This window comes from Fusarium verticillioides, chromosome 5 (assembly GCF_000149555.1).
Source record: "Fusarium verticillioides 7600 chromosome 5, whole genome shotgun sequence".
Taxonomy (NCBI): domain Eukaryota; kingdom Fungi; phylum Ascomycota; class Sordariomycetes; order Hypocreales; family Nectriaceae; genus Fusarium; species Fusarium verticillioides.
The window spans coordinates 3,410,112-3,437,052 of NC_031679.1; the positions used below are offsets into that span (position 1 = coordinate 3,410,112).

General features: G+C 49.3%; 14 protein-coding genes across 23 annotated transcripts; 5 read left to right on the forward strand and 9 right to left on the reverse strand.

Annotated features, from left to right (window-relative positions):
• Positions 1-48: 48 nt before the first annotated feature.
• FVEG_09155 (maintenance-mitochondrial morphology protein 1) lies at positions 49-1,569 on the forward strand. The gene is made up of 2 exons (XM_018898086.1): positions 49-223; positions 289-1,569. Exons 1-2 carry the CDS (start codon positions 186-188, stop codon positions 1,505-1,507), a joined length of 1,257 nt encoding a protein of 418 aa, XP_018755892.1. The 5' UTR covers positions 49-185; the 3' UTR covers positions 1,508-1,569.
• Positions 1,570-1,662: 93 nt separating this feature from the next.
• FVEG_09156 (hypothetical protein) lies at positions 1,663-3,246 on the reverse strand. 2 transcript variants are annotated; one of them, XM_018898087.1, is made up of 3 exons: positions 2,913-3,246; positions 2,440-2,820; positions 1,663-2,286 (listed from the first exon to the last, which is right to left on the reverse strand). In XM_018898087.1, exons 1-3 carry the CDS (start codon positions 2,964-2,966, stop codon positions 1,807-1,809), a joined length of 915 nt encoding a protein of 304 aa, XP_018755893.1. In that variant the 5' UTR covers positions 2,967-3,246; the 3' UTR covers positions 1,663-1,806. The 2 variants fall into 2 exon arrangements, with proteins under 2 accessions (XP_018755893.1, XP_018755894.1); XM_018898088.1 differs by lacking the exon at positions 2,913-3,246 and having other exon boundaries at positions 2,440-2,866.
• Positions 3,247-5,551: 2,305 nt separating this feature from the next.
• On the reverse strand, positions 5,552-6,062 carry FVEG_09157 (hypothetical protein; the record flags this gene model as incomplete). The annotated part of the gene is made up of 3 exons (XM_018898089.1): positions 5,552-5,834; positions 5,905-5,927; positions 6,045-6,062. 3 exons carry the CDS (start codon positions 6,060-6,062, stop codon positions 5,552-5,554), a joined length of 324 nt encoding a protein of 107 aa, XP_018755895.1.
• On the forward strand, positions 5,946-9,920 carry FVEG_09158 (hypothetical protein). Its single transcript, XM_018898090.1, has 3 exons — positions 5,946-8,541; positions 8,600-9,024; positions 9,074-9,920. Exons 1-3 carry the CDS (start codon positions 6,665-6,667, stop codon positions 9,325-9,327), a joined length of 2,556 nt encoding a protein of 851 aa, XP_018755896.1. The 5' UTR covers positions 5,946-6,664; the 3' UTR covers positions 9,328-9,920.
• On the reverse strand, positions 9,834-12,303 carry FVEG_09159 (hypothetical protein). Of its 3 annotated transcripts, none has more exons than XM_018898092.1 (6): positions 12,101-12,302; positions 12,002-12,043; positions 11,890-11,934; positions 11,724-11,823; positions 10,644-11,662; positions 9,834-10,583 (listed from the first exon to the last, which is right to left on the reverse strand). In XM_018898092.1, the coding sequence occupies exons 2-6, from the start codon at positions 12,021-12,023 to the stop codon at positions 10,117-10,119; spliced, it is 1,653 nt and encodes a 550-aa protein (XP_018755898.1). In that variant the 5' UTR covers positions 12,024-12,043; positions 12,101-12,302; the 3' UTR covers positions 9,834-10,116. The 3 variants fall into 3 exon arrangements, with proteins under 3 accessions (XP_018755898.1, XP_018755897.1, XP_018755899.1); XM_018898093.1 differs by having other exon boundaries at positions 9,844-10,583; positions 12,107-12,272; XM_018898091.1 differs by having other exon boundaries at positions 12,002-12,303.
• A 533-nt stretch (positions 12,304-12,836) lies between these two features.
• FVEG_09160 (GDP-mannose transporter) lies at positions 12,837-14,170 on the reverse strand (the record flags this gene model as incomplete). Its single annotated transcript, XM_018898094.1, has 4 exons — positions 12,837-13,273; positions 13,324-13,704; positions 13,759-13,849; positions 13,907-14,170. The coding sequence occupies 4 exons, from the start codon at positions 14,168-14,170 to the stop codon at positions 12,837-12,839; spliced, it is 1,173 nt and encodes a 390-aa protein (XP_018755900.1).
• A 690-nt stretch (positions 14,171-14,860) lies between these two features.
• On the reverse strand, positions 14,861-16,077 carry FVEG_09161 (oxidoreductase; the record flags this gene model as incomplete). The annotated part of the gene is made up of 2 exons (XM_018898095.1): positions 15,858-16,077; positions 14,861-15,784 (listed from the first exon to the last, which is right to left on the reverse strand). The coding sequence occupies exons 1-2, from the start codon at positions 15,978-15,980 to the stop codon at positions 14,861-14,863; spliced, it is 1,047 nt and encodes a 348-aa protein (XP_018755901.1). The 5' UTR covers positions 15,981-16,077.
• An 812-nt stretch (positions 16,078-16,889) lies between these two features.
• On the forward strand, positions 16,890-19,096 carry FVEG_16530 (hypothetical protein). Of its 2 annotated transcripts, none has more exons than XM_018905755.1 (2): positions 16,890-17,255; positions 17,319-19,096. In XM_018905755.1, exon 2 carries the CDS (start codon positions 17,816-17,818, stop codon positions 18,155-18,157), a length of 342 nt encoding a protein of 113 aa, XP_018755902.1. In that variant the 5' UTR covers positions 16,890-17,255; positions 17,319-17,815; the 3' UTR covers positions 18,158-19,096. The 2 variants fall into 2 exon arrangements, with proteins under 2 accessions (XP_018755902.1, XP_018755903.1); XM_018905756.1 differs by having other exon boundaries at positions 16,998-17,255; positions 17,322-19,096.
• Positions 17,125-17,756, reverse strand: FVEG_09162 (hypothetical protein; the record flags this gene model as incomplete). The annotated part of the gene is made up of 3 exons (XM_018898096.1): positions 17,125-17,253; positions 17,305-17,676; positions 17,727-17,756. The coding sequence occupies 3 exons, from the start codon at positions 17,754-17,756 to the stop codon at positions 17,125-17,127; spliced, it is 531 nt and encodes a 176-aa protein (XP_018755904.1).
• On the reverse strand, positions 18,448-19,260 carry FVEG_09163 (hypothetical protein; the record flags this gene model as incomplete). Its single annotated transcript, XM_018898097.1, has 2 exons — positions 18,448-19,002; positions 19,084-19,260. 2 exons carry the CDS (start codon positions 19,258-19,260, stop codon positions 18,448-18,450), a joined length of 732 nt encoding a protein of 243 aa, XP_018755905.1.
• Positions 19,261-19,962: 702 nt separating this feature from the next.
• Positions 19,963-20,484, forward strand: FVEG_09164 (histone H3-like centromeric protein cse-4; the record flags this gene model as incomplete). The annotated part of the gene is made up of 3 exons (XM_018898098.1): positions 19,963-20,023; positions 20,087-20,211; positions 20,269-20,484. 3 exons carry the CDS (start codon positions 19,963-19,965, stop codon positions 20,482-20,484), a joined length of 402 nt encoding a protein of 133 aa, XP_018755906.1.
• A 240-nt stretch (positions 20,485-20,724) lies between these two features.
• FVEG_09165 (xaa-Pro aminopeptidase) lies at positions 20,725-24,272 on the reverse strand. Of its 6 annotated transcripts, none has more exons than XM_018898104.1 (7): positions 24,078-24,272; positions 23,757-23,810; positions 23,535-23,697; positions 22,383-23,475; positions 22,036-22,297; positions 21,209-21,985; positions 20,845-21,154 (listed from the first exon to the last, which is right to left on the reverse strand). In XM_018898104.1, exons 3-6 carry the CDS (start codon positions 23,608-23,610, stop codon positions 21,557-21,559), a joined length of 1,860 nt encoding a protein of 619 aa, XP_018755912.1. In that variant the 5' UTR covers positions 23,611-23,697; positions 23,757-23,810; positions 24,078-24,272; the 3' UTR covers positions 20,845-21,154; positions 21,209-21,556. The 6 variants fall into 6 exon arrangements, with proteins under 6 accessions (XP_018755908.1, XP_018755911.1, XP_018755907.1 ...); XM_018898102.1 differs by having other exon boundaries at positions 20,931-21,154; positions 21,209-21,319; positions 21,371-21,985; positions 23,535-23,810; positions 24,078-24,229; XM_018898100.1 differs by having other exon boundaries at positions 20,725-21,154; positions 23,535-23,810.
• Positions 20,983-21,531, forward strand: FVEG_16531 (hypothetical protein; the record flags this gene model as incomplete). Its single annotated transcript, XM_018905757.1, has 3 exons — positions 20,983-21,193; positions 21,248-21,327; positions 21,379-21,531. The coding sequence occupies 3 exons, from the start codon at positions 20,983-20,985 to the stop codon at positions 21,529-21,531; spliced, it is 444 nt and encodes a 147-aa protein (XP_018755913.1).
• A 322-nt stretch (positions 24,273-24,594) lies between the features above and the next one.
• FVEG_09166 (hypothetical protein) lies at positions 24,595-26,923 on the reverse strand. Its single transcript, XM_018898105.1, has 2 exons — positions 26,744-26,923; positions 24,595-26,681 (listed from the first exon to the last, which is right to left on the reverse strand). The coding sequence occupies exon 2, from the start codon at positions 26,256-26,258 to the stop codon at positions 25,086-25,088; it is 1,173 nt and encodes a 390-aa protein (XP_018755914.1). The 5' UTR covers positions 26,259-26,681; positions 26,744-26,923; the 3' UTR covers positions 24,595-25,085.
• Between the last annotated feature and the right edge of the window lie 18 nt (positions 26,924-26,941).

The following is a 26,941-nucleotide window of genomic DNA, read 5'->3' on the forward strand; positions in this document are numbered from 1 at the left end:
GCCTTACATAATACAAGAGCTACCCGCGCTACCAACCTCAACCTTCATCATGATAGCTATCAGTGAGATCATTACCAACCAGAGCTGAAATGGTATCACAGTCTTATTAATCATCTGAGCTTGGAGCTTCCAGCATAAACAGAGCGCAGTGGCTTCAGTATCATCTAACACCTTACTCTGCTACCATGGAAGGAGATACCTGTCCCCGGCTGATAGAGCCGACGTAAGTGAATCAAAGAACCCTGCATCATGAGAAGTCCTTACCAAAGCTGACCGATATTCTGATAGTCTATCCTTTACGCAAGGTCTGATAGTCGGGCAGCTCTCCGTGGTTCTGGTACTGGCCGCATTCATCAAATTCTTCATCTTTGGCGATCCTCCTTCAGCAGACGTCACAGCTTCGCTACGAGCTACCGAGCGACGGTCAAGGACTCTTGCTCACAAGCGCTCATTGCTAAGTATCAGGAGCCCGGCAAACCGTGGAGATAGATCTCAGGACAGATCTCTCAGCCGTAAGAAGTCCACTGTCCTCCGGAACCCTCCTACACTTACCATTGGATCGATCCTGAGTAAAGCGTACTACAATGTCGACAGCCATCAGCCTGAAAGTCTCGATTGGTTTAATGTTCTCATTGCGCAAACGATTGCTCAGTTTCGAAGTGATGCTCAGCATGACGATGCCATTCTTGATTCACTTACCAAGGCCTTGAATGGGGATTCCAGGCCGGATTTCATTGACGAGATTCGGGTCACAGAGTTGAGTCTGGGAGAAGACTTTCCGATCCTGAGCAATTGCCGTATTATCCCTGTCGATGAAGATGGAGTGAGCCTTGCTCCTGGAAAGAAGTTTGATCCGGCAACGGCAGCAAGAGATGGCCTACGTCTCCAGGCACGTATGGACGTCGACCTGAGCGACATGCTTACTCTGGCCGTGAGGACAAAACTTATCCTAAACTATCCCAAGAAGCTATCAGCGGTTCTACCCGTGGAACTGGCCGTTTCTGTGATCAGATTCAGTGGCACCCTTTCCATCTCCTTCATTCCCAGCAACCCCTCTCAATCGACACCCACCAGGATGATCTTTAATTTCCTGGACGACTACAGACTGGATTTTGAGATTCGAAGCCTTCTCGGTAGTCGCTCCAAACTACACAACGTACCCAAGATTGCTCAACTTGTCGAGGCTCGCCTTCACCGTTGGTTTGATGAGCGAGCTGTTGAGCCTCGATTCCAGGAAATTGCCCTACCAAGTCTCTGGCCGAGGAAGAAGAACACAAGAGGTCCTGAGGACGCTTCGACTGAGAGAAGCGAATCTATCGGTCGATCAAGGGGTAATGATGCTGGCCGGGATCACCGAGAGGAGGTACGTGGACGAGGAGGAGACGCAGAGATTAGAGATAGAGGAGCTGGAGGCACGGTTCGGCATCGACGAGGAACGAGAAGCAATGACAGCGATGACTTCTCGATGCCAGGATCACTACCTGATTTTCAGGTCGCGGCCTCATAATTAGATACCTAGTCAGGCTTTGTAAACGAAATAAAAGCTCTACTCATTCCACCCTGAAACAACTTTCGGTTCTCCCGGACTTTAGTAGACCAGATGACGATCTAATTGTGTTGACTATTCCATCACCTGAATACTGTTTTCATGCACGGACAATGAGGCTACTACTAGCCCCTGTGCTCATGTAGGCCATTTAGCTTGACATTTCAGATGGGGCCATAGCGTGGTCTGTGAGAAGACCATCTCATTTGTGCATACGATATTCAACAATTCGATTGTGAAATGCATGAATTTAGATAATCTTAGAACTTGGCCAGCGCCATCGGTGTCTCGGTCAACGAGTACAAATTCTGCCACCAAGCAACTAAGCCGCCCACCAAAAGTACGTAATAAACAACAGTCCACATCTTTCTAGACGAGGCTACGGCCGGATCACCCTCTGGCAGCCAGTGAGGATCAAGCTGGCCCCAAAGACGTGGAAGGCCCATGCAGTTGCAAAAGGTGTGCACGAGCACAACGGCCAGCAAGCTACCAGTTCTTAAAAATAAGAAAGTGGCATATGCTCCGAACAAGGACGTGTACGACAGCTGAAGTAATGACCGTGCAATAGCCACAGGGAGAGGAGTCCGTGGGTGAGTGATACGGAACTCATAAAAGTGATGAAGGTGAGCCAGGCCGAAGATGAGCGGCGACATGAAGATAGTGCCAGTTAGGCTGGCTCCAGAACGGAGAAGCAGTGGGACACCAGCAGAACGGAACAAGCACTCTTCGGTAATAGGACCCTTCAGAAGAATTAGTCAACATGGATTGCGGAGCGGTGAAATGACGAGGAGGCTCTCGACGAGATAACTGTGGGGATAAGAGATTGACTAGGGGGAATGAGATAGTTATGAAGGAACCGACAGCGAGATCGAACAGTTTCAGGATAAACGTACCGCTACCATGTTTCTCCAGGTTGGCCAGTCAGTCCACAGATCCCTCAGAGGCTGAAGGTTAAGCCACTGATGAGCCGCGCCATCGATGACGAGAGACTCATACAAGGGGCCTGCAAACAGCAGGGCCGTGAGCCAAAGCGCACGAGCAGCATCGATGAGCCCCGGTGGCCAGTAGCCCATGAAGTGCAAGGGCTTCTCAACGGCAATTGCGCCGTGAGATGAGAGTAGATATAGCGTCACGAGGGAGCATGCCCCCGTTGAGAGTGAGACGACAAAGATACGTGCGCGGATAGCCTCAGGAGCATCTCTGGAGCGAGTGGGTGAAGGCCTTGTTGCAGCTGAGAAGTAGAGAGGGATGACGTAGACGAGACAATAGACGACCTTTGAACATCTATGTTAGCACATTTCAATCAACTCATGAGACGAGGCTGAGTATAGGTTTTATGGGGGTTGTGATGTGATGTGAGGCTCACCAGCAAGGCTACGGCTTGAGGCGGTGCGAACCCCGCAGAGCTCAGGATAGACATTGCAATGTTGTCAAAACTGACGATTCGAGTTGGGACAAGGATATGAATGCGAAATATCGCACTCAGAAGGGTGAAGAAGAAGTGAAGAAGTCAATGATGCTCAAAGAGATTGAGCTAAAAAAGACACTTGCGGGAATGTTCCATGGGGCAAGGCAAACAAAACCAAGTCAGCAAGACGGTGGCTCTTGTGTCAGAGAAAGAAAGAAGTCATGTCATTCGACGAGTTAACCAAATAAGACTGCTGCTTCAGGAAATAAACGCCGAAAAAAATGAAGCCCTCACCAGCCACTAACCGGGTAACTCCTATTGTTCAGAACCATTGTCCTTGTTGGTTGCGTCTCTCAGTTTCGCTTACTCAGTAACTAATCCAAGAATAACTATTTCTTTTACTGGCTGGCTTGGCTTGGGCACTGAGAAACACTACAAGTAAAGCAGGAAAATTGTGCTGGACACCTCTCCTCCACAAGCTTGCTCGTCTTCATTTTACTCTGCATATCGCTTCATGGGTCGTATGCACTAGTTATCACATGCGGTGAGCTGCACGGCACAAGAGTTAGTGAACGAAGCGAAATGATGTGGAGATGGGACAAAACATCTCATAACCTGAGAACAAGACACGAATGCAGGGTCAAAACTAGCTTAAACGACCAAACTAAAAAATGCTAAGTTAGAGCAATGTTATTTGTTATTGTGAAAATACAAGATATTCATCGACACTCGTGCATGACTAGAATGCATCAAAGTCTTGAATATCTCAGCCAGGGCCAGGTAAGACTTTTCCCCAAGCTCAGCCACACTCTAGACACCTCCAGGATATCCCTTTTGCTTGCAAGGCAAGAGCATGAATCAAGGGGACCCCCAATGAGCAACGGTACCTGCATTAGCTAGGACCAGCGGGACTTGGGTGCTAAGAACAGAGGAGAGGCGGTGATGGCTCTGGTTGGATCCCCAAGAACGGATGATCGTCTGGAAGACGCGATGATCAGAGCTAACATCTATCCGTACCGACTACGAGTGAGCCGGTGACATTGTAGAGGCACATTGAAAAGGAGATGAACTTGCTTTCGTTATCGCAGAAGGGGTCATGATGAGACCATGGTAACGTTGGCAGTCTCAACTTTTGTTCTCCTTGGACGATAAGAGAAGGTGAAAATGATGAGTATCTCAAAAGTTGACTGCAATTGTTCGGAAAAGCAGCCTCATGTCACCCTCCGAAACTTCAGGAGCCAGTAGCCTCAACCCCTTGTCCTGGAACAGATCGAAGCGGCTCAAAAAGCCCATGTAAGCCGAATGCTAAAGATAACATACACACACGCGATTCAATAAGCAGACAACGCGAGCTTGACACGTTGAAGAGGCACATGTGAGATTGCGCGCGGCAAAGCCTCCGAAGCCTAAAAAGACGTCTGGTTATATCGCCGACCGTCTTTGAGGAATGGCTTTCGCTGCCCCAAACGCACGAGTCAAAGAGTTGTGCAGACCTCGAAGCGACCAAGTGGAGAGAATTTGCATGTTTTGACCTTTCTGCAGGTCTTGGTTTCGGAAAGCGCTGTTTCTCTGTAGTTAAACTGGAACTGGCGCAAAGACAGAACTCTGATCCCGATCAAGGTACACCAATGTACACTGAACTTGTGAGTCGAGAGATGTATCTTGCCAGCTCAGAGCAACTGGAACACTTTAGGTAAAACAAGCGCCTGGAAGAAAACATCATAGGCGGCCAAAATAGTGACCTTCAAGGGCAGTTGTACTTGAGTAACTGCAGTTTTCAGGTTGAACGCTCAATTATTCTAGAATTCCATCCGATTGAATGGCTGATGATAGCTGAACCCGTCCATTGATTCTCAATCGTTCCATAATTATAGTCTCTGTACGTGCTTCATCATATCCAGAATCAACACCACTGATGGCCTGCCACCTGGCAGAGGTGGTCCAGTAATTTCTCCAGGCCATGTCTCTTCCGTAGCGGAGGAGAAAAGGCTGAAGACCCCTGATCCTAAGCGACAGAAAGACTGAGGTAGCTTTATCGTTATAAGTTTACGAGACTTCTTGATGAGTTAATTTTGGCATCTTATTTCGAGGTACAATGTTTCCCTGCTGCCCAAGGGCTTGCTCAAGGTATCCAAGTCTTGTCTTGCAGCAAGACAGATACCATTGGTATCTTACGATACAACATAGCCGGAGCTATTGCCAATTGGACACACACAGGAAGAGGCTCCCCGCAATAGCGTCGATAGTGCAGTCCAACCAGTTCCAGTTCATAGATCCGATCCACAACGGCACAACCCCAAGTGCAGTTCCTAAAAGTTGAAGGTGTGTTAAGGAGGACAAATCAGAGCTCAGAATAGGTCCTGAAGACCTGTCTCGAGATTTCTCCTTTTATTCTCATGGATTTGGTTCGTCCTCTTCTCTCGTGCTTGAATTATGCTCAAGTTGTGAAAACCTCTGTACTCAGTAACTCAACCTTGCTTCGTCAAAGTTGCGGTGTCGTTCCATGCCCTGTCCTCTTTTTTTCCCCAGTCCACAGCGTCAGTCAGAGCGCCCCTATCTCCCTCAGGTCTCCTAGCTCGACCAAGAACCCCTGTCCTTCAACGGTCCCATCGTCGCCGCGCCCCGTCTGCAGGGGCAACCCAGCTGCAGCGAAGGTAATATCCCAAGGCCGCTAGCTGCAGAATGGCGCTTGCAACCACTGGCTGATGTGGTTTTGCCCAGTACACGTCAATGATCCAATACCAATTGCTTGTGTCAAGAGCCTCTGTAAGGGTGAGAAGTTGTGAGGTCTGTGTGCTCGGATCGTTCCATACCCTCGTCGTTCGTCTGGTCCTGGGTTCTTTAGTCATTATTACCGCGAGAGTTGCTTGTAGGCTGTGCCTTGGACAAGGTACGTAGTATCTACTGTTGCTACTGTAGGACCAGCAAAACGAGAAGCTGGAATACCCACAGTACAGCTTGTCCACAGTCCACCTTCCAAGGTTCAGTTTAGTTTAGTTAGCAGGAAGCAGGCACGTCGTAGGCCGCTGCTCCTACCGCCGCCGTTGGTCGCATGTGGAGGGACCGTTGCTTCCCTTTTAGCTAACTTACCCGCCGTCCCTTCCCCATGGTCTTGTCTTTCTCTTTCCGCCTCTCGTTTCGTGCTTTTCCAACCAAACTACATACACTCGCTATAATCGGCCACTGGCCAGTCACTCTTTCAAGCCTTTGATATTCAACACACTCTTTATCTAGACTCATTAGTCGTTAATCGTTGTTCTTGTCTTGCTCTTCTTCTTTTTGGTTCCTTCCAATTTTGGTAATTAATTCTTCAGTTGTTATATCGAACGAGTCTTTTTTTTCTTCCCACGGACGAAACACCAACGATCCACCTCGCGACAACTCGATCTACCCCGGCTCGTTTCGCATTGAATTGCTTGGTATCTGCTTGATCCCATTCCTTGGAACATTGGACGCTTCAATAATATCGTCGCTTTTATTTTGGTGGTTTTTATCTTTGCCATTGTCCGAGTCCCCCGGCCGTGGCCCTCCGACCCACCTCCGGCCCCGACCGAGCTCGACTTCGACAGCCCAATATTATTCAAGATCGAGATCTTGAACTGAATTGCCTTGCCTTGCATTGCCAATTTCGAGGGCAATCGTTTTTGAAAGTTATTCTTGGTCTCCTGATGTCCTGGAAATCACAATCATTATCGCCTCGTGCATAGAGCATGTCGGTCTCACCGTCGAGCTCTCTGCCGCGCAAGGCATTACATGAGCGTAGTAACTCTCAGAATAACTCTCAGAACAACCGTCTCGGAATCCGGGTCGTCCCTTACAGCCCTCCACGGGTTGCCTCAGATGGTGCCGTCACATCAAAGACAATTACTTACGCTGATGCGAGTACCGAGACCGATTCAGAGCTTGCTCAGATACATGGCTCCCCGACACATTCCTCCGACTCTCAGTTTGAAACGCCATCACCATCCCTGCAGCGGGCCCGGACTCGAAGTACAGTGCTTTCTCCATCGCCATTAAAGCGCCCTACTCGATATCCATCCTCCGAATTTGGCCAGAACCCTGCACCTTGGTTGCCCCATTATGATACCGATGCTGATGATCATACTTCTTATGCTTCACGCCCACCCTCCCGGGAACCCTCAACTTCACCAAGACCTCCTTCTCGCAAAAGGGTCATTAATGTTCACGCCGATAAGACCTTCTCCATACTTCCTCAAGATGCTTCTATGTCGTCAAGGGTTGAATCTCTCTGGTCTCTGCCCCCATCCTTCACCACTGGTAACACATCTTATGGTCGAGGATCAATGGGTACATACAGTGATGATCGCCAGAGCCGTCCAGCTTCGCCTATGACTCCTCTCACGGAACGAAACGCCAGTTCTCCAGTTATTTCACCTCGGCCTCGAGATCCGTCCACCCCGGACAACTCAAACTCATCTCCATGGAACTATCGTTTATTTGGGGGCCTCCGTAAAGTACCTAAAACACCTGACGTGAAGCAAAAACAGCCGCAGACTCAAGACGCTCCACCCGAGTTGCCTCTGCCCACGCTGCCAGAGGTTGATCTGCCCGATCATGAGGCTGGTCCTTCTTCTCAGTGGCTCACTCAAAAGACATCCTTTCGATCTTCATTATCCGAACAAACCAGATCAACCTTCTCTGAGAGAACGAATGTCAAAACATATGGATTCAGCTCTCCCATGAATGTAGCAGACCTAAATAGTCTGCCACCCTCATCGATCCATTCCAATATTGAGCTACTCGGGGATCCTTCCTCAGCTGAGGCTTCTTTACATATCAGCACTCGTCCACAAACCGAGGACAGCAACGTCAACGTCGTAACATATGGTGGCCACTCCGCTTCTTCCTCTGTTGTCGCCGTTAGGAACCGCGTGAGACCCGAATTTTCGCAAGAAAGCCTGATTGTTCCTCCATTGCAGCCAAGGAAAAGGAGATCCTCAGACAGCTTTGCTCTCGCCAAAACCCGCTCTCGCGAAACTTTGCGATCCCGATCTGCGTCAATTACATCGCTATCGACCATCTTCACCCAAGAGGCTACTCGGGCCCTTTTTGTTGGACCCCCGACAATTTTACAACACGCTGGTCCATCTTGGCCAGACCTTCAGAACCGACCTCAAGCGCGCCCCCACCAATGGAGTGGTCAGTTGTCAACAGTGATGTCAGAAAGCGAAGGAGGCAGTGAGCCTGCGTCTCGAGCCCTCTCACTCTCTTCCGTTCCAGGTCGACGTGGTAGTGGGGTTGGAAGCAGTCACAGCAAGCATGTGCTAAGTATGGCTTCCTCACTTTTCGGTCTTGAGGAGCATGTCGAAACCCCATCCCACTCAAGAAGCAATTCACTGGAAGTTCCTGCGGCGACCTTTGCGCGAAGCATGCCTCGCGATCCAGCAACCGGTACTATTCGCCTAGTTCGCGACCACGATGAGGATGGCGATGGTCTGGCTGATTTGGAAGTCTACCATCATCCCTCGTCTCGGTCGCGAATGGGGAGGTTCTTGTCAAGTTATTCTTCTGATCGTAGTCTGCGGTCGACTGCCAGCTTCAATGCTGCTGTTCCTGCCTGGGCTAGGTGAGTAAACAAATCAAGTCGCCCTGAGATTGTTAATTAATTGATTGATTGATTGCAGAGTCTACTATGGCAGTGGCGAGCGCAAGTGGCTGGCTGCCCAACCCTCCATGGAGTCCATGTACTCTGAATACAGCCAAAGTCAGCCTCCCGATGGTCAGCTTAGCCGATCGCCAAGCCAGGATGCTAATGCTCCCAACATTCGCAACCCTCGACGCCGGCCTCGTGAAGCCTTACCTCACCAGCATTCAAACACAGGCTCCATGGACATCAGCGCAGCTCCAGCTCACCCCGTCCTTGCTGTCGTGCGTAACATCAAGAAGCAAACCTCTAGCATCTGGTCACCTCATCTGGCTCAAGACCGACGACCTGTCTCGCAAAGCATCTGGCAACCTCCCGCCTTGCAATGGGAAGCACGCAGCGAACTGACTGGCCGACGCAACGCTCAGGTCACTATGTTTGTAGTGGGATTTGTTTTCCCATTAGGTAAGTTCTGGAAATTGAACATCGAGACTCAGTTCTAACGGAGTTACAGCCTGGATGTTTGCCGCACTCATTCCTATTCAACGGAATAATCAGGCAGAAGACATTGAGCGGAACAACAGTACATCTGAGCTGGGCAAACGCAACGAAGTCTCAGCTCGGGCAAGCGGCGAAGAGGATGCCGTTTTCACAAGTGCAATCTGGTGGAGGAAGGTCAACCGAGGAATGTCCCTCATCGGTTTACTCATCCTCGGTGCCATCATCGCGCTCATCGTGGTTGGCGTTAAACAACGTTGGGGACATTAGTACCACCTACCAAAAAACATGATGATGACCAGGATCAGAGGACAGCCCTGATCCCGAAACCTATTATGGAACTTCACGGCATCTCAACAATTTACGACACATGACGAATTCTTTCCATTTTTGCTCGAACCAATTTGAACTTTGCAAAACTCACGATCTTTATGCACCTTGTCAAAAAGACCTTCAACGACCAACGATTTCTTCTTTCTGAGCGTACCTTTTTCAACGAGACACGAAGTTTTGCCTTTACACTTTTCTGTCTCAATATTTCGACGACGTACGACTTCTTTTTCCCTCCGGGGCTTTTCATGCAACTATACGCTCTACTGTTCTCTCGAACGTCTTGCAAGTTTGTCCTGAAAGCTTGTAATGGAACTTTGTATAATCAGGAATTGTGGATGATATATACACTTGTACAACTATGTTTGGATTTGGCAGCAATGCTGAGACGAGAAAAAAAGGCCGTCAGCATAGACACTCACTTCACGATACCATGTAATTAATCAGCTTTAGGGACATAAACTGGACCTGCAAACCACTACAGATTATCCCAGGTATAGATAGATTAATGAACTGATGTATAATCTGCTAAAGATATTGTATACTTTTGCCAATGAATTCACCGTTACTCCGTACATAACGGAGAATCGGCTCTAAACTCTTTGTCTCCGGACACCTGAAACAACACCATCATAACACCGGATGCGTCTTTCACGTTTGACACACAAGCTCTCCGTGATGAGTATGCCGCTATGGCTAGTGGCAGACCCGCAGCACATGAAGTCTTGATTAGCCTGTCTTGGCTTTTGCCTTATGCGCCTCAATCTCCGCCTTGACCTTTCGCTGTCTCATCTCCATCTCGGCCTTGATTTCTTCCACGGCCTCGTTGAAGTCACCCTCGATATCCTTGGAAATACCCAAAATGGGCTCCTTGCCCGTTAGACTGTCCGTTGAGATTGAGCGCACCAACTTAGCGCTGGCTCGGCCCTGACGCTTCTCGAGCTGCTCCTTCAGGGCGGCCTTTCCGGGGGAAGAGAAGAAAACGAGCGACAAAACGGTCCAGATCACAGCGTAGAAGTAGACGCGGGACCAGGCTAGTAGTGAGCCCTGTAGTGTGAGGACTAGGAAAGGTGCTGTGGCAAAGGTGAAGGTGAGTTGTGTGGCGAGGTAAGATACGAAATCGTAGTACTTCTTTTTGGGCGAGGGGTTGCCAGTGATAGGTTCTAGGAAGAAGGGACGAACGTGACGGCGGTAATCTAGAGATTGTCAGTATCGCTCATGTGCTTCAGTGTAAGTAACTATTATGATAAACTCACGCTTTGCAGCTGTCTGAATGAAGCTTGCTAGGACAAAGCTAAGGTAGTATCCAGGATAAAAGCCATGCCAGAGAGCACTTGTGCCAAAGGTCATGAGACTAGCGCGAAAACCAGGCTTCTTGCCTCGAGGCGTGACACGCAGATAGACGTAGTTCCTTAACCAGTTGCTCGTGTTGATGTTCCATCCTCCAAGATATCCCCTGGGATTCTGCGCTGTCTCAACAGCCCAGGGATCAATGTTCTGCAATCGGTTCCAGAAGACCTTGCCCGTAACAGGATCAACGCCATTGTAGCCCATGCCCGCGAGGATGCAAGACCCCTCCGTAAGGTACCAAACACCATAGTATTTGAGTCGTGCAGTGAAACTAACCATGTGCATGATCCAGACACGGCGAAGGAAACCGTACTTCATATAGATATCAGAGGTGAGCAGGCTGGGATAGTAAGAACCACCTAGAGCCATGAACATTCCAATGAGGAAGAGGCCACTCGCTGCTTTCCAAGCTGCGGGACCACCACTTCGAGGAATCTTTCGCTTCTTCCTCACGGGAGGCTTCTTCGCTGGATCGACGTTGGGTGCGTCAAACATGGTTGTGTCAAGCCATTTACGATAGTCGGTGAAGTCGAAAGACGGGCCGGCGAAGAGCGCAGGGAAGAAGAGAACCCAGCCAGCATAGTCGAGAATAGGAGGCAGCTCCTTGAGCATGTTCCTTTTTTGGAAATCAGACAGATACTCTTCGGGGAGTTGGCCGTCAGCGACGTTCCAGCAAAATGCACTCAGTTTCATGAGAAGCACCATCTGGGCACCTGTGACATCAGCCTTTGTTGGGTCGTCAGCGGCTTGACGAGCGATATGGCTTAGGGACATGTGGCCCATGACGAAAGCGAAGCCAATCCATGGCATGTAGGGACTCGTTCGAAGGAATTTGGCGATGCAGTATGTTCCTCCTGCGCTGATGAAAAGGGTTCGGACACCATCCCACAGGTCAAAGAGGCCGACGAGGTAGAAGATTGATACGCTTGGTTGAACGTGTTAGTGCGGCTGAACATGGATTGACTGAGAGACCGTTGGTGTTGTACCTGATAGCAAAGAGGTTCTTGAGATCTGGTCTGGAGTCGGGAATTCGTTTGAGGAGAGCGGCGAGGGGGAAAGATATTAGGAACGAGGTGACGAGTTTGACTGAGGTCGTGTTAGGCAAAAGTCTAGTGAGCTTGGGGAAGCTCTGGGGGAGGGGGAGTAACTCACGATCGTCTGGGGCAGCACCAACAGTGTCTGCTAAGGCCACAAAAGCTATACGAGCACAATTAGTTAGAGAAAAAGATTCGTCGTGTAACGACGAATGAAGCTTGGAACTTACGCCTATGCAGAAAGTACAGCATCTTGCTAGCGGTTGAGGTAGCTCAGCATACAGTTAGTTACCTGTGGAGTCCAAGTGCTTCCAAACTTGAGAGACTACCTATACAATTCAAGAGGAAATAGACAGGAGATGTTAGGAATTGTGCCTCTGCCTCAGCTATATCATTGCGTGAGAGAGGACGGGAAGAAACAGTTCTATAGGGTTGATTGATCAAAGAGCGAGAGACGTCATTGCTATCCCTTGCTTTATCTAGAATAGAGTGGAAGACAAGATTCCCCCAACATTTTGGAGAAGAAGCAAAAAAAAAGCTTGGACATTCGGTACCTAGAGAGTGACGTCCTAGGTACCCACGTGGGGCACTTCACGTGTCGATCTCTAAAACTACCTAGGTAGACATGACCTTTGAGGTTGATCATGAGCCTTGGACCTTGTAAATATTATGTGCCAATGAGACAGAAGCGTGCTTATATAGAGCTTTAGCATAGGGCAGTATCGACTTAAGTTAATGGAAGTTGTCTGTCAACTGGCGTGATCACCAACGCGTCCATCATGACTGAGCTCAGTCCATTGTAAGATTCGGACTCCAAAGAATAATGCATTCAGCAAACAGTAACCCCTATCCGAAACTCCTTTGTCTATTCTTACTCGAAAATAAGTCACCGTCGTGCTCATTACAATAGTATACGCACCCAAAAAGAAAGAAAAAAACCTAGCCCGGGTTGTATAAGTTACCGAAGGCCTTTTATCCCTTGATTCGCAGGAGCCATGTTTATCCACATCATCAACGCCATGCACAATAGACTAACGTCTAAAGTTGCGCCTTGTATCGTATCATCTAAGAGTTGGCATCGCGGTTGCTCTTGGCGCTCGCGCTCATCGTAGGTCGCACCGTAGGCAACGATCCTCCAGAGGACATCGATTGTCGTACGCGGGACCAGGCATAGACCAGACCGCTAATAAAGCCGAGGAAGATGGCAGACACACTGCCGAAAGTGACTGGGGCTGAGAAGAAGACCAGGCCGCTGATTGCGATAGGAAGCTTGTTCAGGGCTCCAACCATAGAATATGTTGTCGAGGAAGTGACGCGGATACACCAAGCAGAGCAGTATGAGATAAAGATAGCTGCAAGGCCAGAGTAGATCATGCCGATAATGATCTTGTTACGGGTATCCTCGGGGAAGTTGCGAGAGAAATTGTAGGCGGACCAGTCCTCTGTAAGAAGCGAGCAGACAACTAGAACGGGGATCGTGAGGAGATTGTTGTAGTACATGGCTACACAATGTTAGCAACAGAAACATTCACACCGACAGCGCATGACTTACTATCCCAGTCCTTAAAGTTCATCTTCTTGATGACCTTGCGCATACCGAGCACGTAGGCGGCACTGCAGAAAACGTTCATTCCCATCCAGGCATAACCAGCGTTGAGCGTAGAGACAGCTGCTGCTGAGTCGGCAGTACCAAAGTCACCGTTGATGGCACTCTGGATGTCTGCCCAAGCTGCGACGATCGAGCTCAGCACCATGAGACCGAAAGAGAGGAGGGCCAGAGGTGTAACACTGCCACCAAACCAAAGGACCTCGCCGTATGCGATGACAATAATGGTCAAGTTCTTGAAGATCGTATAGACGGGGACCGAGAGGAACTGAAGCGACTTTGTACTGGTGTAAATCATTCCGACGAGGAGAAGAGAGATGGGGAACCCTTTTTTTTTGTGTTAGCTATCAGACGGTCATAACTTGACCCTCAAGAACGTACATTTTCTTGCTCGATCAGAGTCGAAAGGGGCAAGAACCTTGATCAAGCCCAGTTGTTTGCACAGAGTGATTGCGCCAATACACACGACAGCCTACAGGGTCCAATGTCAGAAAACGGGTACAATGCCTCGTCATGGAGATTTCCTTGCCTGGACAGTCAAGTAGAAGAAGTTGAGGTTCCAGAAACTACCCGACACAACATACTTGTTGACAACAGTCATACTGATCGAAGACAAACAATACGCCAAGATAGACAAGGGCGGGCTCTTTTCCAATTGTTCAAGTCCACTGACTGGACTTGAGCCGTACGCTGCGGGAGGCGGTGATCGCGCCTGGAAAGAAGGCTTCTCATTCTTATCATAGTTGTCATTGCCCATCTGGACAACATAGTCCTCGTTCTTCTTATCGGTCATTATGGCAGCGGACGAAACGAAACGAAACGGTCGTGGGAGTAAACCGTCGGGATCAGCGCTGGGATGCGACGGAAGTACCGGGTTTCGGTGTCGAAGATTCGAAACGAGACGCTATATGATCGATTCGTTCTAACGTTGGGTGCTTTCGTGGGCCCAAATTGTGTAAGGGGAGGAAGTGACAGCGCGTTGGACAAAGTGTTCAGCCCTTTAGCCCCCGTTGGAATCTTTTCTCCCTTTAGATTGAGGGCCCTGTATCCGTAAAAGAAGGTACGAGGTACGAGCCACAGGGTCGAGGGGCTCAAAGGGAGACGTGGAGCAAATGGAACTTGACTTGGATGGATTTGGGGTGCGTTGCTGCTGAGTCATCCAGAAGAACGGGGGTAAACTTTATGGTGTTGAATGGAATGTAAGTTAACCCGTACCTAGAGAAGAAGAGAAAGTAAGAGAGTAAAATGTTCAGCCCTTTTTCGGTCCAGATCCGTATCGATCACACGGCATCTCCTTTCAGGGTCCAGTAATAATAAGTACGTATGTGGTAAGCTCGTAAAAGAATTTGTGTTGTACGTACTGTATCATAGAATTAGCGTTTAATAGTCACTCCACCCGGTACGAGAAATCCAATTGCGCCTGCGCCTCAGAAGTGCCCTAGCACAGTAACCCAATAACTAACGACGATGTTCATCTCAAATATCAAGAAGCAGGTGCAGCAGCCTCGTTGGTTTCAGGTGCTGCTGCTGTTGTCTCTTCTCCAGCTTCTCTGTCATCGTCCGGTCCGGCTGGAAAGTTGAGATGCTTCCAATCCTCCAGCTCTTCTGTCACAGACCGCATGCGATCGCGAATGCTCTCAATTGCATAGCTTCCCAATAATAATCGTAGCGGCGGGTACGAGCAGTGTCCGAGTTGCCATACGAGTTCAGCGCACTTGATAGCGCTCGTGGGTCGATACTTGTCACCGAGCCACTGAACAATCCTCCGTGCATGTAGCGCTGGTGATGTTGGATGCCCGTATGTCTCGCTGGGTGGCTTCACAAGAAAATGACCCCAGGACGTTGGAAGCGACGTATCTTGCATCTCTGGTTCGTCGGGTCTCACATGACCCGGCTCGATGAGTGTAGCCTTGATGTTAAAGGCATCAGTCTCATAGAGCATGGCCTCAATTAGGCCCTCCACCGCATATTTGGTCGCGCAGTAAGGGCCCAGGCCAGGGACGCCCAAAGCGCCAGACGTTGAGCTGAAGATGAGATAGCGGCCTGCATTCTGCCTGCGGAAGTACGGCAGCGTAGCGTGGATAATGTGAAGCGTGCCCATGAAGTTGGTCTCGAACTGGTTGCGTATGTCATGCTCATCCTGGTCCTCGCAGGCGCCTATGACACCGTAGCCAGAGCAATTGACGACAATATCGATCCGGCCAAAGCGCTGGAGCGTACGCTCGATGACACGATTCACAGATTCGCGAGCGCGGACGTCGCACAAGGCGCCGAGACAGTTCTCATGGATATTCTCCATGTCTTTAAGACTTGTCTCGAATACGCGACCAACCGACGTTACCAAATCTCCATGTGAAAGCGCACATTTGACCAGGGAGTGCCCCATCTGACCCGTACCTCCAAAGATCTGTATGTACATCCAACGGTGAGCATATCGAACGAATGAAAGAGCGCTGTGCTGTGCAGGAGATAAATCATACCACCCAGACTAACTGCTTCACTGGGGTATTGGGCTGTGGAGGATCACAGCTCGCAGGAAGCTGCGCTATTCGCGGCCTCGATGATGCCTCAGTAACGTCTGAGACTTCGGTTCGGGTATCCATCGTTTGCGTTGAGTCTTGGTATCTCCAATTGAGCTGTAGATTCCCGTTATTCAAATTTGTTGTTGTTGTTTTTGGCTGAATTGAAGAGAAGGTTTACTTTGAAAGCTGTAAACCATAAAACTCCAGGGTCTCGTGTTAGGTATGCTCCGGCGGGGTCCAAAACTGTACGTATCAGTGCTCATCGTAGGTAATCATAATATCCGACCTGTCAATTCTTTATGGTCAACCTCTACATGTTGACTGAACTGTCGCCTGGAACCTAATCTGGCTGAGAATTAAAGCATGACGAGAAGTATCAAACCCTTGTCTTGATTGTAAATTATGCTCTTCGAGAATGAATCCATGCATGTTATGCTTGGATATCCAGTTCATGCTTTCGCACCAAAGCTTGCCTAGTCCAGGTTGGTCGCTCAAGGTATCTTGAGAGTGTTCTAGATGCCCTCAGGCTTGATTCCAAGACAGTGCAAGGTTTGATTCGTCGAGGAACAACTAACTAACTTAGATCTTAAGAAACTACGCCTTTGCCGCATGCATGCTCTGACAGGATAACTCCCACTTACACGCCCCGCAACGATCCATGAAATACGCTGGAGCCAATGCTATGAGCGGTATTCTTTGCTGACCGTATGATGCGCTCAATCGTAAAAAAGCTTGCGGCCCTCGCGTAGAATAGATACGCAATGCAAGTGCCGTAGAATCTTACGGGCACTTCAATGAAAGCTTCAGTTTGGAACAAAGATGAATAAATGTTATATTTTATGCTATATGGAACCGGACTTCTCCAAACTCCCGCTAACTCATCCCCTCAGAAATAGATCGTAAATATCATATGGATGTAAACGATTGACAATCGACTTGCTTATTTAGACTCCCACAAATTTGCGACTGAGTTGTTTTCAGTTCACATCTCGCAAAACCGCTCACAAGTCGTATGTTTGTGGTTTGTGGTCTGTAATAGACAGGCCATGCAAAATGACGTAAAACAGCTCCCCGATCACGTCAACCCTATACTCTTCCGTCACGGCTTCAAGCGGCGATGTTCATGTTTGACGGTTCTTCAGTTGGACTGGTAATTCGGTCGTTCTCCTGGTACTTAGCACCCTCCACTACTATCAAATACTGTCTTAACTCCCACGTGGGCCTCTTACTGGTTGGGCTCGCCCAGGAACTGCTTCACGTATTCCTGTCGGTGCTCGTTCTTGTCGACATCGGGGCCTCGGTTCAGAGGCGTCCACTTCGGGTCCTCCTTGAACAGTCTCATGGCATGAACATACTGTAATCGTCAGCCTTTCTAGTTTACAGTAGAGTACGTTCATTGACTTACGTTGCTCTCATCAGTAGTGAAGCGGTGGTAAATGCCAGGAGGTAGGATAAGAAGGTCATCCTTCTCGAGCAACACGCGCACCCAGTCGTCATCCTTGCTTCGGACGTCAAAGTATCCACGACCACCACGGATGTATCGAATCTCCTCGTCCTCGTGCAGGTGCTCGGCGAAGAAGGACTTGACCTTGGTTTCGTAGATGTCGCCCATGGCTTGGGGAGAGACAGTGATTTCATCGCGGTTCTTGTAGCCACGCTCCTTGGCAAGGTTGTCGACGGACTCGAGCTCAGGGAGATGGTAGTAGTAGACGCCGATGTTCATGAGGTCGTCAACACTGACGGGCATGCCCGAGTTATGAGGGAGGCGCTGGTCGCCCTGTAATTTTTTGTTAGTTGGACCTTTCTGCAAAGAGAGGTTATACGCACGGGAAGGCCATCATAGAAGTAAGCTCGCATGGTTGTTGAGTTGTTCGACGAATATAGAGGTTCTTCGGTAAAGACAAAAGTATAGTAAAATGGTATTGCAAGGCCAAAGGTGTCAGCGGGTGGAAGCTCTTTTTGAAGCTTTGAGATTGCCGGGGTCCCAAGCTGTTTATGTACCTATATTTTACAATGTCCCAAAGGTTCCATGGCGGCGGGGTCTACCATGGAATGTCCGGCGAAGGCTAGCGACGTCAGCGCATCAGCGCTACACCAAAACGCAAAAGGTAAAGGTCCCCTGCAGCGTTGACATCACAAGCACACACGCCTTCAAAGGCCAGGCCCTCAATGGACCAGCTCGTATACAATCCAGAGGCTATGTTGGACTTGGGTCTTACTTGGTGCCCACTCGAACTACAGTGGGCGAACGGTACTAGCGCTTTCTTGCACTGATACAAATTTACTCTCATATCATGAGACAGCATCATGATGCCTACCTACTCATGTAAACCACAGATGACCGACCACCAGTTTTACCAGACGCTCAAAGGCTATTGTTCATTCCAATCTGACAACGCCGTAGTAAATCAACGCTATCGGCAATACATCTGTCCGGTGCCATGCTTCCAAAACATACCAATCCTGAACGCCAATCCATAGCAAATATTGAGCATAATTGGCTCTATTGTTTCTTGCTGAGACTAATCTCTTCTCTTCCCTTGACCCTTTAAAGCTCTCGGGGCGCAGCTTCTCGAGCCCCAGCAACCATGATGTCGTTTGTACTATCATCCGCATCAACTCGAGGTCGGGCCTCAAACAGACGCCTCCACCAGTTAGGAGGGTCAAGGGGGCGCGAGCCGTTGTGCAGGGGCGGGTAAACGTCAGAAAAGAAATACCAAACATGTCCAATAACGACACCCATGATCTCATCCTTAGGAATAGTGCCGTGCAGTACAAGGCTGAAACCCATCAAAACCCAGGGCAAATAAGGCGCGGTGAACACAAGTAAGCCGAGGAAGCTCAGTCTAGTCTCTGGGTTACGTCGGGACCATATGTAGACCAGCGTTGAGGAGAGCGGATGGCCGAGGAATGGCATGGAAACAAGGGGCGAGAGAGCGATCAAGGAGGCCATTGAATAAAGTAGGAGCCACGAGAAATGAGCAGGCGATCGACCGGATGACTCTTCTAGAAGGCGCGCATAACGTTGAAGGAAGTAGACGTGGAACAGTAGATCGAGCGAGAAGGGGCCAAAGTAGAGAAACGTCGTCAAGAGTCGCCAGTACTGTAGGAGATGCAATGTCAGCATAAGCGTTCGCATCTCAAATGTCTGTCATACAAACGAATTGCTAGGAAGAATACGAACCTGTGATTTCACGAATACCGCGCGAAAGCTGTAGAATAGTTGAAAAGGAGTGACCATCTGGCATTGTACCAGGGCACTAGTCAGAATGGTAGCGGTTGTCCACCAACGAGTGCATGTTGGCATCTCCCAGAACCATTGTTCAAGAGGTAGCCGGCCTCCATCCATGACCTGATCCATGATAAGCTGATTGGAATATCTTCCTTCGGTGATGCTGTAGCTGAGCGAGAACAGCCAAGCGAGCGATGATCGGAGTTTGGCTACCTATATATGAACAAGGTAGTCTAGACGAGTAATGGATCTATTTCATAGAACGGAAGGAGTAGAGATTGAGCTTAGTATCGGTCAGTACCAAGGGCTCTGATAAAGAGCAAGGCGTCAGATGCTGTGAAAGTCTAAGCATGGAAAGTTTTGTTGTTGAATTGAAAGATGACGGAATAGGACGAGCCACGTTGAGAGACTGACGGGTACCGGTAACTGTGTGTCCAGGACCCCCACCATTCCGTCCAAGAATACTGGTACGTACCTCGCCTGGCCAGCTCATGCTTCTGTAAGGTAAGGTAGGTAGAATGTGGCCGTGCGGATGTGTGGCCGTGCATCAATCAGGTTCACGACAAAGTGGCTGGAAATCAATTAAATAAAATCGCGGGGCTGGGAAGGCGCGCTCGCTCACACGGGCACGCTCCCCATAATCGCGGTGGTTCTTCCCACCTTGCGATTCCACAACCAACACTCACTTTCGCTTCTCTCCTACAACCTCCTTTCAACGAGAATTGCATTGACCGGACTCGAGCGTTTTGTGCAAGGCATTTGCTTCACTCGTTTTCCGCATGTTACTGTCTTTGCTGTAAAGCTCTTTGTTCTTTCTTCACGCTCCTTTCAATGCCTCCCAGGAAATCTAACGCTTCTGGCGCGGGCAAGTCGCGGCCGAGTGACGTTCAAGGTACGAATTCCCAGAGACCCAGACTTGTCCTAGTAGCTCTTTTTTTACTTACAATGTCACTAGCTGGCGATCCTGTTCCCGTTCGCGCAAAACGTCGATATCGTCCCGGCACAGTCGCTCTTCGCGAAATTCGACATTACCAAAGTGGCACGAAACTGCTCCTCCGAAAGCTCCCATTTGCGCGCCTTGTCAGTTACTCGACGCCTCAAATTTCGCTCAATTGGAAATTAACACTAGGTCAACAGGTTCGAGAAATCGCTTTGACGATGCGCCCACGAGACGAAGGTTTGCGCTGGCAGAGTCAAGCCATCATGGCACTGCAAGAAGCTGCTGAAGCTTATATGGTGCATCTGTTCGAAGATACCAATCTATGCGCAATTCACGCCAAGCGTGTCACAATCATGCAAAAGGATATTCAACTAGCAAGGAGGATACGCGGTATCTGGGGTGGACTGGGTTAGAGAAGGGATTTGCGGAAACAACATGTGAAAAACAAATCAAAAAAGAGTCAAGGATCTGTATGGTTACTCACGTTTGGTTTTGGGACTATGGATGGCGTCGGGGCGCTTCGAGATATACCTGCTGGCCTTGTGTGTTGGCTGATTTACTTTGCTTTCTTGCTACCTACTACTTTGAGGGTTTTGTCGGCTTCAATACCCGAACCTGGCAGAAAGAGCCCTCTTCTGTAAATGTAATATTTGCGGTCAATCAATTGTCATGTTCGAATTTGTTACCGAGGTACCACCAACTCTTTGTGTCATGTTCAAGGGAGCTGGATATTCTTTGTTCTCCCCACGCTGAGCAGTCATTGGCTGAGAGCTCATGACTGTTAGACTGTCACTGACGTAATAAGCAATTCAGACTCGAGCTCCCTCTAGCTCTCGACCTACACTCAAAACTTTCCTTTCCCAATTACATATCACCAATTGGCTCTATCATTCTCAAAACGAGCTATTTCTATGAACATGTATCGAGCCTTCAACTCTCGAGTAGCCTTCCGGGCCATGAGCCGAGGCATTGCCCCCGCGACTTGCGTAGGAGCTTTCATTGCAACTCGACCCGTCATTCGTTGTGATGCCCCGACACTTGCTACAGGACCTCCTTCACGCCGACGTACTCTCGATGTTTCGCCTGATACGGTTCGTCAGCTTTCTAGTGGAAGTGTTGCTGGTTGGTCATCCTTACCTAGTGTCATATAAATCTAAGCTCACAGTCTGTCTCAAGGATTTGGAATCGGCGTTGTAGTAGCACTCTTTTCCCGCACCCTTGCGCTTCTCACTGGATTAATTGCCTTTTCTATCCATGTAAGTCACCTTCTACCAATAGGCTCTCCCGACGCCGTCTCACATATAAAGGTTGCATCTCGCTGGGGTTTGGATATTCCTCGGACTCTTGGCATCGAGAAGCTCTTGAAGAATAGCTCGGTATGGAACAAGAGCAAGGAAAGGCCACTATTCACTGCGTCGTTTCTTGTAACATTCATCCTAGCTACCTTCGTACGTCTATAGTATTGCTCAGGCCCTTTCCGTTACTTCACTCAACGTGCTGGGTCTCCCTCTTGAGCCAGGCCAATGTCACGTCGTCTCCCTCGAAATATTCTTGCGTCTTCTCAAGAACCTTTGCGTTGTAAGTGTTGAGCCACTCCTTCTCTTCAGACGTGAGTAGCGTTGTGTCGATCAGGTTCCGGCAGTACGGCACAAGCGTCACGTACTCGAAGCCCAAGAACGGCTTGTCACCAAAGGAGTGCTTGGTTTTAACTTCCTTGACGAGGACCATGTTTTCTATTCGGATGCCGTACTTGCCATCTTCGTAATAGCCGGGCTCGTTTGAAAGCACGTTTCCTGGAGCCAGTGCTACTTCAGCATACTGGACACGTGTGCCGATACCAATGGGTCCTTCATGGACATTCAGGAATGAACCAACTCCGTGACCGGTACCATGTCTGTAGTCCAACCCATTTTTCTATAGTCTTGTTAGAGTTCACACGTCACGGGTTGCCACTAATAACATACCCAAAGATGTTGTCTTGCCAGACTATCGAGTGCGAAGCCTGTGGTTCCCTTGGGGAAAATGGCTTGATCCAAAGAGATGTGGCCTTTCAAAACTAAAGTGTACGCCTCCCTCTCTGCTTCTGTAGGCTTTCCAAAGTGCAAGGTACGAGTGGTGTCCGTGGTACCATCGCGGTATTGTGCTCCTGAATCGCAAAGGTAGATAGCTTCAGGGTCGATGGTGGCACAGTTGCCACGCTCAGGGCCGTAGTGAATGATTGCAGCGCTGTACCCAATGGTTAGTGACAGCTTACAACGCTTAATGGTCAAGTATCATGAATATCTCTCGTGTCGCTGTGAATCGAACTTACTTTGCGCCGGTAGAGGAGATGGTGGGGAATGAGAGTCCAACAAAGTCCTTCTTTACTTTTCGAAGCTCTTCAAGTTTGTCGGCCGCTTGCACTTCATCAAGCGTGGCCTTCTTGTTCACAAGCTGGTCCTCAAGCCAGGCAAAGTACTGGATGAGTGCAGCGCCATCTCTCACATGACAATCCCTCATACCCTTCAATTCAGCCTCAGTCTTAATGGCCTTGGCATCGCCAATTAGACTCCTGATTTCATCGACCGAAGAGTCTCCTCCCAGAGCACGCTTAAGTGCCCATGAGCCTTTGTTGGAAATGAGGAAGTTGCCAGTAGGAACCTTGTCGCCAGATTTGCTCTTTGCAGCATGAGCGGCGTGCAGTGCCTGGGCGTCGTCGAAGATAGTTTCGTATGGCTTGATGTCGACTTTGTTCGAGGTAAGGTGCGAGCGGCACTTGTCGTCCAGCTTGGCTTCGTCGATGTACAGCTTAGCAGCATCAGGGGTGACAGTAGCATACGCGAAGAAGACGGGGTTGTAAGGGATATCGTTACCGCGCAAATTGAATAGCCAGGCGATCTCATCCAGCATGGACACTAGAAATCCAGGGGAGTGCTTCTTTTCCAGCTCCTGGCGGACCTTGGTGAGCTTGTTCAGGACAGACTCTCCTGCAAGCTCGTCAGGCTGAATGATTACTTGTTCCGAGGGACGAGAAGGACGCTCATCTCCCCATACCAGATCGACAAGGTTTCCATCAACAGGCAAAAGCTCAGCTCCGCCATTCTTTCGGATTTTCTCAGCAAGGTTCTTAGCAGTTGAGCCTGAGATGAGTGTTGGGTCAACGCCAACATTCTTTCCACCAGAAGACTGCTCTGCAGACCAGTCTTGCCACGTAGGAACGTCTTGGAGGCCTTGTTTCAGAAGTGTCCAGTTGCTATCAAGTTGAGATGTGGCCTGGTTGAAGTAACGACCGTCAGTAGCAAGAGCAGCAGACTCGAGTGTAACAACAGCACATCCAGCAGAACCAGTGAACCCAGAGATATAAGCACGTCTGGCATCACAATCTGCGATATATTCAGACGAGTGGCTATCCTCAGAGGGGACAACTAGAAGCCATTGTTAGCAATGCAGCAGTGAATGGCAGGTGTAGATCATGAAATCTCACTGTAAATCTGAACATTGCGCTCCTTCATTAAGCCTCTGAGGCGATTGAGCCTGGAGGTAGTGTCGAGCTTGGTCATATTTTCAGATGAGGCCCAACGGCGAGAGGATAGGCGTGAAGCTGCGGCTAATCGTCGTGGAGCTGAACGGAGGAGTGAAGTCGCAGTCTGAAAAAGCATTGACAATCAGACGCAGGCAACAAGACACCCCGAATGGAGAGAAATACACTCAAGGCTTGGAGATAAGCAATAGAGCGAACTGGGAGCTCAGGTCTCAAGGTCTTCACAGATAAGAGTCAGTACAGTGTCAGTGGCAAGAGATATCTTGATTCTTGAGGGGTGGCTGGTGAGATATGATGAGAACAATCTGAGAACTCAGAAGGACATTTCAGCAGAGACTGGAAGTATTCACACAAGAGTGAGGTTTGAGTATCATGGGGAAGCGTAATTATGAGGAGGACAGCTAATGAGGGGCTTGGGGATGGAGTCATGACCCAGATAAGTTGCATGCTTTGGACGATCTTTTGTTGGCTTGTTGGCTCACTTACCTTGATAGTACAAGTTGAATTGATGCTGCACACAGAGGAAATGCCGCGAACACTACCACCCACGAACAAGAAGAAACGAAACTGATGAATCTATCCTCAGTTGCAGAGAATCGAGCTATGAAATCAAAGGTTGATGAGTTTCTCGTCACGAGAGCAGGGAACCTAAGTGAGGTGTTCCATTAGTGTCAATCAAGTATGTACCCACCCTGGCACCTTCCTCCATGAGTGCGGGCAAACCTGCAAGCGTGGGATGAATGGCGGGGCAGGAGCGGATCTTTGGAATGACCGCTACCCCGAAGCAAGCCGCACCCCAGACTTTGAAAACATTCAGTTCGTCCTATTAATGTGTTGGCGCTACTAGTTAGGGGATATGTTCCAGGCAAAAGTGCCAGTCGATGGATCTAGGAACAACTAGACACTGGAAATAGTATCTATGTATGAGAGCTTGGTCTCACTACTTCGATCTGTTTCAGTTCCTTGAGGGTGTTGCATTTATTCCCTGGATATGCCCAAGTCATTCACTCTTCCAACGTCAAGAATCAATTGATGCGTTGAATCAACAAAGTTGAATCAACGGTCAAATTTGTATTTAAGTCTAATCTCGCGTACGATATACGTTCCAAAGAAACAGGGGGGAATTCTCTCTTCTCCTTCGCCAAACCCCATGCGATCAAGGCTGTTCCATTTTGATACAGGCGCCATAGATACGGGGAGATCAATCTGTCTCTAGATCAGAGGTGCCTCTGTTTGATTCGACTGTATAAGTCAAGTTATGATCCCGTCATCTGTTGTCAGACCATTCGTCCGTTCAATATATCTTCAATCCTCTCTCTGATAACGCCAAAACTTAGACACAATGCCGCTATACCTTAACCCCTAGACAATGAAAACCGTCCCGCCAAATATCACGTTCCGTTGATGCCGCCTGGGAATTGATGGCAGTTAAAAAGCTATGCAGAAGAGTTGCAGTAAAACGCCAAACGAATGATGACTCCATGACACCAATTCTTATGAGAACAAACGCTGGTCCGCTCCTGGCGATCCAGTGCTCAAGTCCAGCTTGAGAATGCGCCGAAGATCGTTTTCCATAGCTTGGAGGTTGTTTGAGCGGCCATCGCAAGGAGCTGGGACACTAGGAACACTCCTGGCATAGTTGTAGTGTTGAGCAGGGGGTGCGGGCGCAGGTGCAGGTGCAGGTGCAGGTGCAAATCCAGTAGGGGCAGATTGAGAGACATTTGTTCCGTTTCCGATAAATAGGAATTTCTTTAGGGCCTCAGTAGGATCTTCAGGTACAGCGTTGGGTTTCGGCTGGGTGGCGGATAGATCAGCAGGAGACCGAGCAGAGTTAGACCGAGCAGCCTTAATGCGCTCTTGATAAGGTGTCGAAAACGCCGGGCCCATGGGACGACCTGGAGTCCCGTCCAGCTCAACACTGTCGATACCACCAGACTGGAAGCGTGTTTGGGTGCGGGCTGTCTGAGGGAGAGTTGCAGGTTTTGGGATGCTACCATGCCCAAAGGGAGACTGGGCAGAGGGTGATTCAGTGACGAGGCCTGAAGGGCGGAAGCTGCTAGTGCTTTCGCTGCGTTGACGTTCCTTCTCTTGACGGTGGGCACGAAACATGAAATCAAGCGGAGATTCCTGGGCACCTGATGCACTCTGGCGCAAAGGAGTGGGCGCTTCGGTATCGGTAGGTGGCGAGGGTTCCTGTAGGATGTCTCGAGATGTCTTGCTGACGCTAGGCGACTCGGTTACCGAACGAGAGACAAAACTAGGGAGAGGCAAGGCAGATGGCGCAGGAGATGCATGGAAAGTGGCTCCGGCAAAGGCAGAGACCGACTTCATGGATGAAGATTGATGTGGTGGAGTGTGACGACCAGGCCGAGCAGACTCAGGTGAGTGAGGACCATTCTTCCCGCGGTGTTTGTTGTTGTTGTTATTGTTATTATTGTTTGCATTCCTAGGTCGCTGTTTCGAATTGGTATGGCTCAGCTGCGCATGAGGAGAATCGGTCCCAGCTCCCTTCTGAGGAGTTCGTGGAGCGCGATCGTAACGTGCAGGATCAATTGAGGCGACGTCATTCTCCGAGGCATAAGCCTTCTGAGCAGCAGGACGGCCATTGCCACGACCGTTACGACGGCGGGCGGGAGTGGTTGTAGGCTGAGATGGGGTCTCACTCATTTCGTCTGTGGCGACAGGTTGAATCGACCAAACGCAAGGGAAGACACAGGATGAGAGTCGGCTGAGGCTAAGGCTGAGACTAGACAACAGTCGAGTCGAATATGCGATGTCCCGTAGTTGTTTGACGTGCAGCTGGCTAGCTGATTGATTGATTGATTGAGGCGTTCGTTGGTATCTGGCTATGCGACAGGACCAAAGAGGACTCCAAAAGAAAGATCGGGCCAAATTAAGATGGTGGTGGGGTGTATGAAAGAGAATATAAAATCGAGGCAGGTGTTACGATTGAGCATAAAGCAGTTATTATTCTGGTGAAGAGAGAGTCGACTAATCTGACCATGGCTGTACTGTAGGAGAAAGTGTGATGTGGATGATTCAAGATCAAGTAATGAGGGGGAACAACAAAGAAGTGAAGGGCGGAAGCGCCTGGGTTAATATAAGAGTCAGTCAGGTCAGTCCCCTCACGTTAAGTTAAGCGCAAAGCATACCTTGGGTGTGCCCGGGCCAAGCAATGACGCGGGCAGATTCTGGGCGTTGCCAGCACAAAGAGTGGATCAGGCCAGCGTTTAGCTTCAGCGCCTGAAGCGGATGTCGCATCTCACAGCCTTGCTTTTGAGCAAGAGAACCTTATTACTTGACTCATTTGACTCATATACTCTAATGAAGTCAGATATTTCAAAATAAGT

What these genes read in the sequence shown, in the direction of transcription:
- FVEG_09155 (XM_018898086.1), top strand. Translation starts at nt 186, where the DNA reads ATGGAAGGAGATACCTGTCCCCGGCTGATAGAGCCGAC. An exon ending in CCCCGGCTGATAGAGCCGAC is followed by an intron (nt 224 to 288) that starts GTAAGTGAATCA and finishes ATATTCTGATAG; the next exon opens with TCTATCCTTTACGCAAGGTC.
- FVEG_09156 (XM_018898087.1), bottom strand. Translation starts at nt 2,966, where the DNA reads ATGTCTATCCTGAGCTCTGCGGGGTTCGCACCGCCTCAAGCCGTAGCC. An exon ending in CTCAAGCCGTAGCCTTGCTG is followed by an intron (nt 2,821 to 2,912) that starts GTGAGCCTCACA and finishes AGATGTTCAAAG; the next exon opens with GTCGTCTATTGTCTCGTCTA. An exon ending in CCTGGAGAAACATGGTAGCG is followed by an intron (nt 2,287 to 2,439) that starts GTACGTTTATCC and finishes ATTCTTCTGAAG; the next exon opens with GGTCCTATTACCGAAGAGTG.
- FVEG_09158 (XM_018898090.1), top strand. Translation starts at nt 6,665, where the DNA reads ATGTCGGTCTCACCGTCGAGCTCTCTGCCGCGCAAGGCATTACATGAG. An exon ending in GCTGTTCCTGCCTGGGCTAG is followed by an intron (nt 8,542 to 8,599) that starts GTGAGTAAACAA and finishes GATTGATTGCAG; the next exon opens with AGTCTACTATGGCAGTGGCG. An exon ending in GGGATTTGTTTTCCCATTAG is followed by an intron (nt 9,025 to 9,073) that starts GTAAGTTCTGGA and finishes ACGGAGTTACAG; the next exon opens with CCTGGATGTTTGCCGCACTC.
- FVEG_09159 (XM_018898091.1), bottom strand. Translation starts at nt 12,023, where the DNA reads ATGCTGTACTTTCTGCATAGGC. An exon ending in TGGTGCTGCCCCAGACGATC is followed by an intron (nt 11,824 to 11,889) that starts GTGAGTTACTCC and finishes ACACGACCTCAG; the next exon opens with TCAAACTCGTCACCTCGTTC. An exon ending in CATTCAGACAGCTGCAAAGC is followed by an intron (nt 10,584 to 10,643) that starts GTGAGTTTATCA and finishes GACAATCTCTAG; the next exon opens with ATTACCGCCGTCACGTTCGT.
- FVEG_16530 (XM_018905755.1), top strand. Translation starts at nt 17,816, where the DNA reads ATGGTATTGCAAGGCCAAAGGTGTCAGCGGGTGGAAGCTCTTTTTGAA.
- FVEG_09165 (XM_018898100.1), bottom strand. Translation starts at nt 23,709, where the DNA reads ATGCTTTTTCAGACTGCGACTTCACTCCTCCGTTCAGCTCCACGACGA. An exon ending in GCGCAATGTTCAGATTTACA is followed by an intron (nt 23,476 to 23,534) that starts GTGAGATTTCAT and finishes AATGGCTTCTAG; the next exon opens with TTGTCCCCTCTGAGGATAGC. An exon ending in ATCTCCTCTACCGGCGCAAA is followed by an intron (nt 22,298 to 22,382) that starts GTAAGTTCGATT and finishes CATTGGGTACAG; the next exon opens with CGCTGCAATCATTCACTACG.
- FVEG_09166 (XM_018898105.1), bottom strand. Translation starts at nt 26,258, where the DNA reads ATGAGTGAGACCCCATCTCAGCCTACAACCACTCCCGCCCGCCGTCGT.